At 42.7% G+C, this 9,340-nt stretch overlaps 1 protein-coding gene across 6 annotated transcripts in view; it reads right to left on the reverse strand.

Moving 5' to 3' along the window:
- LOC122548488 (TOG array regulator of axonemal microtubules protein 2-like) overlaps positions 1–9,340 on the reverse strand; it is a 126,994-nt gene that overhangs the window by 29,461 nt on the left and 88,193 nt on the right. For all 6 annotated transcript variants that reach the window (XM_043687207.1, XM_043687206.1, XM_043687208.1 and 3 more), the window contains 3 exons: positions 8,783–8,924; positions 4,574–4,679; positions 531–766 (listed from right to left, as the gene is read on the reverse strand). In XM_043687207.1, the coding sequence (XP_043543142.1) occupies positions 531–766; positions 4,574–4,679; positions 8,783–8,924 (484 nt within the window). The remainder of the gene's footprint in view (positions 1–530; positions 767–4,573; positions 4,680–8,782; positions 8,925–9,340) is intronic.

The following is a 9,340-nucleotide window of genomic DNA, read 5'->3' on the forward strand; positions in this document are numbered from 1 at the left end:
AGGAGGAACTTCTTCACCCAGAGAGTGGTGGCTGTGTGGAATGCTCTGCCCCAGAGGGCAGTGGGGGCCCAGTCTCTGGATTCATTTAAGAAAGAGTTGGATAGAGCTCTCAAGGATAGTGGAATCAAGGGTTATGGAGATAAGGCAGGAACAGGATACTGATTAGGAATGATCAGCCATGATCATGTTGAATGGCGGTGCAGGCTCGAAGGGCTGAATGGCCTACTCCTGCACCTATTGTCTATTGTCTAAGAACATGCACTTCCAATATTTCTCTGGAGGAATGGTCCCCGAGTTTCCCTGTCCTAGATGGTCACCTCAGGTCAGCTGGCCATGGAGAGGACCGGTTGATGAACAGCAAGTAGAGAGGTAGTGAGAGGTGGAAAAGGGAGGGTTGGAGAATATGCCTTGCACCAAATCACAATGAAATTAATACACAAACTCAGCTCACGAAGTGAGTAACTGAGAGGTTCCCTAAACTCTCCGTATATGTTCACACATTTCTAAATGCTGCTTGCATATTTCCTTACTTTACACCGCCTGCGATGAGGGCAGTCAATGCCCGTGATGGGCTCACGTTCTCTGCCATGACAGCCAGCGCCTTGACTGCCTCCTCCCGGATGAACTCATTGGAGTCGCCTGTCTTGTGAAGCAGTATTCTGGTCACTTCATCAACTTCCTGGTCCATGTTTCTCTTCAGCTGGGAGAACAGTTCACTGAGAGACAAGATCGCTGAGCGTGAAACCTTGGAACGTAAGTTACTGACCTGGAGAAATCAAAATATTTTACCAGCATATAACAAGGATCTGCCAGAACCCATTCATCCATTTGCAATGACCATATTTTTAGAGTTAAAGGAATTAAAGTAAGAGTGAATTTGCATCATACAATTTGGCAGTAGGAATTTTATGTACTGTCAACTTACCACACAACACATACTGGGATCTGCATAGCATAGTCAAGGCACTAGTCATCTGCCTTAGGATTTGGTCTGAATGGTTGGAAATTGTTGACAATAATTACAGGGGAGAGCTGTCTCAACATATCACTGATGTGGAGGTGCTAGTGTTAGAGCAGGGTGGACAAAGGTAAAACAAAATCACACAACACCAGGTTATAGTCCAACAGGTTGGTTTGGAAGTACAAGTTTTCACAGCCCTGCTTTTTCATCAGGTAGTTCTGGAGCAGTAACATAAGACAGAATTTATAGCAAAAGATCACAGTGTCATGCAATTGAAATGATATATTAAACAAGCCTAGACTGCTGTTAAGTCTTTCATTTTTTAGAATGGATGGCAGGTTTCAGTTCATTAATATGTAAATCCCAATACTTCTTTTAAGTCACATTCTAGGTTTGTTCAACATATTGTTTTAATTGCATGACAATGTGATCTTTTGCTATAAACTCTGTGTCTTATGATCCTGCTCCACAGTTACCTGATGAAGGAGTAGCACTCTGAAGGCTAGTACTTCCAAATAAACCCATTGGAATATAATCTGGTGTTGAGTGATTTTTTTAACTTTGTCAACATATCAGAACCAGATGTAGCTCCACTGTCCATTTGTCCAAAGCAAACAGGTAAAATAAGCACCCAACTGCGCCTAATTTGCCTCCCTCAATAGGTGTGGATCTGGTATAGAAAAGTACAGCTCAATCCTGAATCCACAACGATTGGAGTCACACTACCATTTCTATCGTTAACATCCTACGTTTCATTTTTTTTTGTAGCCCATCAACTATCTAAAATATCCATTTCCTTCACTACAGGGGCTGCACAGGGTGTTATTGACAGGATGTACTGCAATATCTCTTCATGGCATTTTCAAAAGCAACTCCCCAAACTTACATTCTCCATTTCCTAAAAGAACAGTGGCAACAAGGAAAGGCCATAGAAATAAGAACAGTAGACCATTCAGCCCCTCAAGCCTGTTCTGCCATTCAAGAGAATCATGGCCTGGTTTGACATTCCTCGTGTCCATGTTCCTATGCTTTCCCCATAATCCTTGATTCCCCTACTAATCAAGAATCTATCTATTTCAGCCTTAAGTACAAGGGAGCAAACGAACTCAAATTTCTAACATCACGCACCATCTCAATTGAGACCAAAATAAGCATTATCATCATCACTAGGTCAAAAATGCTGGAACTTTCTAACAAACAGAATTAATGTAGTACCTTCATCAGATGAACTGGAGAGGTTCACAAGGAAGATTCACCATCAGAGATGAGCAATTAATGTTGGTATTGCTAGCAACTGTCCATTTTCCAAGGGTAGACAAATACAGAACATAACCCACAGGCTAATGCCTGACTACTGATTTTGCAGTTGCCAGATAGATGGGCATGAGAAAGATATAGCAACACACAGAATCCCTACAGTGTGGAAACAGGTCCTTCAGCCCAACAAGCCCACATCAACCCATTCTTACTACTCTACATTTTTACCTCTGACTAATGCACCTAATCTACATATCTCTGAATGCTAGGTGCAATTTAGTATGGCCAATTTACCTAACCTGCACATTCTTGGATATGGGAGGAAACCGGAGCACTCTGAGGAAACCAACACAGACACAGAAAGAATGTGCGAACTCCACACAGACAGTTGCCCTAGGCTGGAATTAAAGCCGGCTCCCTGGTGGCGTGAGGCAGCAGTGCTAACCACTGAGCCACTGTGTCGCTCATTCCTGCTCATTCATCTACCACATATTCTTACCACGTGCCCTACCACATTTTCATATCCAACTATGTAGAGGATTCTTCAGGATCCCCAGCCCCACTTCCCCATCCAGAAATCCATATTCCAAACATGGACTTGCTTCTCCATGAGAAGCTTTCTGTTTTTCCACAATGGAAATTTGCATCTTGTTACTCCATTGTCATGGCTCTGTGTGAAGGAACATTCCAGATTTACATTAACAACATTCATTTATCTAGTACCTTTAATGTAAGGAACATCTAAAGGTGCTTCAAAGCTAGTTGCAAGAAACTCTATTCAACTTTCTATATCGCGCTATGCCATGAACTCTCACTTCAAGTTTTCAGCAAGTTCAGCTCTTAACTGCCCCATAAACCTGAAAGTTTCTATCTTTCACATACCACCTCATTCATGTTTCTATTCCTCGGTTGCTTGTTTCAAAATTTATTCATGGGATATGGGCTTCTAGTGCCAATTAGGAGAAAGTGAGGACTGCTGATTCTGGAGATCAGAGTCAAAAGTGCGGTGCTGGAAAAGCACAGCAGGTCAGGCAGCATCCAAGCAGCAGGAGAATCGACATTTCAGGTATAAACCCTTTCTGATGAAGGACTCATGCCTGAAACATCGATTCTCCTGCTCCTCGAATGCTGCCTGACCTGCTGTGCTTTTCCAGCATCGCACTCTCAACTTCTGTTGCCAATTGCCAACTGCCTTTGAGAAGGTGGTGGTGAGCTACCTTAGGTGAACTATTGCAGTCTATTTGGTGTAGTTAGATCCATGGTGCCACGAGGGAAGGAATTCCAGGATTTTGACCCAGATTTTTAAGGAAAGGTAATATATTTCCATGTGAAGATGGTGAGGGGAACTTGCAGGTGTTGATGTTCCCATTTATCTGCTGTCTTTATCCTTTAAGATGGTAGAGACTATATAGGTTTCTAATATATGTTTCACAGCATGCCAGAAATGGCCTTTGTATCTATTCCTAACATTTACACTTATAATCCTACCAAGCAGTGCAATGTCATTCAGCCCTTTATAGCTTTGAAAGAACTAACCAATTGGGACCTTGCCTTTTCCCGAAGGTCTGGAATAAATCCCCTCCCAGTTTATAGTGAATTCCTTTTAAAAGTAATGATGGAATCTGCTGGATCTACATTTTTAGGTAGTGCATTCCAGATCATAAGACTATTCAATTAATTCTGCTTATTTCTTTCCTCAAACACTCCAAAGTTTTCCTTTTTGAGTGTTTAGTTGTTTTCATCACAGGGAAACAAGTGGACGGCATGGTGGCACAGTGGTTAGCACTGCTGCCTCACAGCGCCAGAGACCCGGGTTCAATTCCCGCCTCAGGCGACTGACTGTGTGGAGTTTGCACATTCTCCCCGTGTCTGCGTGGGTTTCCTCCGGGTGCTCCGGTTTCCTCCCACAGTCCAAAGATGTGCAGGTCAGGTGAATTGGCCATGCTAAATCGCCCGTAGTGTTAGGTAAGGGGTAAATGTAGGGGTATGGGTGAGTTGCGCTTCGGCGGGGCGGTGTGGACTTGTTGGGCCGAAGGGCCTGTTTCCACACTGTAAGTAAGTAAAGTAAAGTAAGTAATCTAATCTAAGTCCACAGATTGTTGGCTATCTTTGTCAATGAAGTATATCAGATTTGTACTCTGCTTTATCAGGTTTTTTTTGTGGAAACGGCCTTCCTTGCCTCTCTATACCAGTGCCAAGGAATGAACTGATCTAAAACATAATCTGTTTCCATTTCTCAGACATTTACCAATCGGCAACACCTCCACTCTTATGGTTTGAAATTTGGGAAAGGCCTTCCTGTGCTTGGGTTTCAGAGAATAAGGACCCAGAAAGCCAAGCTTCCACATAGCCTACCTCCTTTGTCACTGCCAAGCAGACAGCATGAAGCTTCGTTAGGAGAACTTCCTGATGGTATCGAGCCAAGCGCCGAACACTTGACAATCCCTTCCTCTTCATCTCCCTGACACGACAAAACCGAAAAGAAAAACCATTAGTTTTTTTTCTTTTTAACACAAGAGGCAATTTTTATGTTTCTTTTTAAGGGGAACTGAACGCAAGAGGAAAGAAGTTATGCTTCAGCTATAGAGGGCATTGGTGAACTCCCATCTAGAGTACTGTGCACTAATCTGCTCACTGTACTTATGGAAGGATGTTAATGCAATGGAAGCAGTATCGAGAAATTTACTAAACTAATGCCTGAAATAAGTCGATTGCTATGAGGAAAGACTAGAAAGGCGAGAGTTTGTATCCTCTGAAGTTTAGTAGAATTAGAGGTGACTAAATTAAAACATTCAAGATCATGTGGGGACTTGACCGAGGCATGTTGAAAGGATGTTTCCATGTGGAGAATCTAAAACTAGGAGTCATGATTTAAGAATAACGGGTCGTTCATTGAAGACAAGAGATGAGGAACCAATTTTTCTCTCATTGGGTTGGGTTTCTTTGGAATTCCCTCCCTCAAAAGGCAGTGGATGCACAATCTTTAAATTTTTTTTTAAGGCAGAGGTAAATACATCCTTGATTAACAAGGAGACAAAAGATTATCGGGGATGTGTAGAGCTCAGGTTAAATCCAGCTGAGCCATGATCTTATTGAATAGTAGAGCAGGTTTAAAGGGCCGAGTGGCCTACTCTTGATCCTTATTTGTATGTTTCACATTCTATTCACTCAAGTTAGTTAAATATTTCACTACACTAAATGTATGAACACAATGTGTAAAGGTAACTGTTACATATACTGGCTTTGCCTGAAGCCTGTGGCTTTTGGAATACTTCATCTCCATTGAATTCTGTGGAGAGATAATCAGAGATGCTGTATCCAGAATTTCTTACTTGGAACTAGTTGAGAGGAAACATTCACCAATGATACAGGACCCTGGTAAACTTAGCCATGACCATGTTGACAATCCTAGCAAATGCCCAATGACTGGACACGGACTAGAGATAGAGAGGAGGGGCTAAATCAGATCATAAGTTAAACAATGCAAAGCCTATGTTTTAAAAAAAAGCCTACAGATTGCAGGAGCAATGGTAAAACCAATTAGTATTAAGATTCTGGGAAGGATCGAGTTACCTCATGGAATGAAGATTTGTCAATTTCTTCAAACAGAGTCATTCAGATCAAATTACCTGACAATCCCTATATTTTGGTACTGGGTTCCTTCTCTGTTCGATTATTTCTGCTCTTAATTCAAGAAGTGAATATTTCACACTCTTTAACACAACAAACTATTCTGAATGATCAAGATTTGAATATGTTGCAGTCTCTAAAATCACCATGACACATCTCCGATCCTCCATCATCTTCTGCACTGTGGACCACACCAACTCCTCTCATTGCAAGGCCACTGCAACATTGCAGGGACATCTCACGGATTGAAGGATCTCACGGCTGCTTGCTCACTCTTTTAGGACTCCTTGCCTTGTGTTATAGCACTTTGCGTCCACCACCCCCCTCCCCGCCCCCCCACCCCACCCAGCTACACCTAAAAGGCTGATAGTATTTCTGTCTTGCCTTACGGTTTAGGGCAAACACAAAGCCAGGCAGCTTGTTATGCTGGCTAGCAGTCATCAGTTAAAGGAGATGGTATCTTGCCATGTGGCAGTGTGCTATGTCAATTGTCTTGTCTGTACTACATGATAGCTCTGTATGTGGTCAACACAGCGCACATGCACAAAGCCAGTAGCTGTGTCTCAATCGTCCTCAGTTTAGTCCAAAGAAGCTCAGCACAGTAAGTCAAGGGCAGCCTCTAGTATCAGTCCAGGAGCTTGGGCTAAATCAGTATCTATGGACCTTTGAGGATGTGGCCACAGTCAGTCCTGTGGGTCGAGTGCAGCCAGCCCAGGGAACAAGAGGACAGTCGGGGAGGTGTACAGATATCAATCCAGTGTCTGCTCAGTCATTGTGCAGCTAGGTCGCTCCAGTTAGTGGGCAGTGTCACTCCTCAGGGTCAGTCTGCTAAATGTGAAGTGCAGTTTATCAGAGTCTATCAATATCCTTTTATAATTTTATGCTATCATCTATACTATTTGCAATGACACCTAACTGTGTCATCAACAAATGTGGATATTTGATTTTCTATGTCATTATCGAAGTTGTCAATAAATAATGTGAATTATTGAGGCCTTAAAACAGATCCTTGTGGGACTCTTTGGTCACATCCTGCCAATTTGAGTACCAACCCATCATCCCTTCTTTCTATTGCCTGCCACTCAACCAATTTCCCATATCAGTAATTTGCCCTCAATTCTATGGGCTTCAACTTTAGTTAATAGTGTCTTATGTGGGATTTTATCAAATGCCTTCTGGGGAAGTCCATATAAACAACATTTCTGTTCACAAATTCCCCTGTCCACAACCTTGGTCCCCTCTTCAAAGAATTCAATGAGGTTTGTCAGGCATGAACTGTTATGAACCCCTGATTGACTGAAAATCTTAAGGCATTCAGTTACCCATCCTTGATTATAGACACCAAAATTTTCCCCACCACAGATGTAAGCCTAACAGGTCTGTAATTCCCTTGGTTTCCTTTCTCACCAATCTTAAAAAGAGGAGTGATTCATGCAATTTCCAATCCAGATGGATAACTCCTGCATCTAGGAATTCTGAAAGGTTATAGTTAAGGCACCTTCAACGTGCTCCCCTAATTCCTTTAACTCCCTCAGATAGATTAGATTCCCTACAGCGTGGAAACATGCCCTTTGGCCCAACTAGTCCGCACCGACCCTCCGAAGAGCAACCCACTCAGACCCACCTCCCTCCAACCAATGCACCCAACACTACGGACAATTTAGCATGGCCAATTCACCTGACCTGCACATCTTTGGACTGTGGGAGGAAACCCATGCAGACACAGGGAGAATGTGCAAACGCCACACAGACAGCTGCCCAAGGCTGGAATCGAACCTGGGACCCTGGTGCTGTGAGGCAGCAGTGCTCATCACTGAGCTATCGTGTCGCCCCTAGAAACAGTCAGGTCTTGGGGTTTTTTCACTCTTTAATTCCATGAATTAATCATTACTAGTGTTTTCTTTCATTAATTTTATTCAGTCCCTCTTTCTGATCTACTATTAATTTTCTCAGGACTTCCAGAAAGAACCACAAGTATGCTGCTTGAAAATAGGTCATAGCCAAAACTGGCATTGGAATAAAGGCCTGGAATTATTACATCAACAAAGGTTGACCTCAAATAGCAAAATGCAATAACTCAGAGCTTAAGACAGGGGTGTAATTTTTAAAATGATCAAACAGATTGCGCACATTAATAATGAATTTACCACTGTAAGTATGTGAATAAGGATATAAAACACTGATTGAATAACGATACAGTCAGCATTATATATGGTTTTGTCCACTTCTTTCTATCCCTTTAGACCTCAGCTCTGCTGATGTGCAGCATAAATATTGAGACACCAACTGGTGACTGTTCCATTTCTGTGCTGTAGACTCAATGTAATGTGGGGGAGTCAGGACTTTTTGCATTGGCAGAAATCTCAGCTCTCTGGTAGAGCAGTGCTCTGTAGGCCAGGCCAATGTGCCAGGGTCAGGCTGATGATTAAGACCATCGAGGACTCTTGATGGATTTCTGCCTCTATTGGGAAGTTGGATAGAAAGTAGGCAAATGGTAGCATTGGGTCTTTAGAAAGTTCCTGAAGAACTGAGAGGCTGGCCCATTCCTCACATTCTGCCTTTTATCTGGTTTAAAATGGAGGCAGAGCCCACACTATTGATCACCCCGTGATCAACATGACCTATCACCCTGTGCCCTGTTCTCAATACTGCTAGGATGGGAATTATGGGAAATAGGTCATATAATGTATTCACCTCATTTGCATTTTATTCAAACATATTTGCCCATATTAGAACAAAGATATTGTCATCCGCTTACTTTCCTTTGCAGCTGATAGCTCTATAACTAACAAAGAATTGGCAGAATGGCACCCCAAACCACATTCTGCCTATGCAGGACAGGTTTGATGAGGGGGAAATCCTGCCTGGGTTCTTTGATTCAGGTTTTCGCAGCTGCCTTGAAGTAAAGAATATTTTTAAATCCAGAAGTCTGACCAGTCACTGTTAGCCAGGAGTTTCAGTGCCTCAGTCAATCCTTGCTCCTGTCGGGTGAATGAGTGCATCTTCAGGAATTCTTCATCATCCATATCTGCATCTCCTTCTGGGGAATCCAAAGGGAAGCCAGGCAGTGACTGAGCTGGAAGAGCAGGCATGTTATGCAGTGAAACATCAGTCTCAAAGGAAATGAAACTTTGTACTTGGGTAGATAGCAATTGTTGGTAACTAAACAGACCAATTGGTCAGACAATCTAACTTATTATTTACTGTTCTGGTAGTCACGTGATACAACAATAATGGCATTTTAGACAAAACACAAATTCATCTCTATCAGTTAGTCCTCAATAAACCCAGACATGAGGCCCACATGCTGGAAGGGTTTTGAAAACATAGCTGAAAATGTGTTGCTGGAAAAGCACAGCAGGTCAGGCAGCATCCAAGGAGCAGGAGAATCGACGTTTTGGGCATGAGCCCTTCTTCAGGAATGAGGAAAGTGTGTCCAGCAGGCTAAGATAAAAGGTAGGGAGGAGGGACTTGAGGGAGGGGCGTTGGAAA

Source organism: Chiloscyllium plagiosum, chromosome 3 (genome assembly GCF_004010195.1).
Source record: "Chiloscyllium plagiosum isolate BGI_BamShark_2017 chromosome 3, ASM401019v2, whole genome shotgun sequence".
Classification (NCBI taxonomy): domain Eukaryota; kingdom Metazoa; phylum Chordata; class Chondrichthyes; order Orectolobiformes; family Hemiscylliidae; genus Chiloscyllium; species Chiloscyllium plagiosum.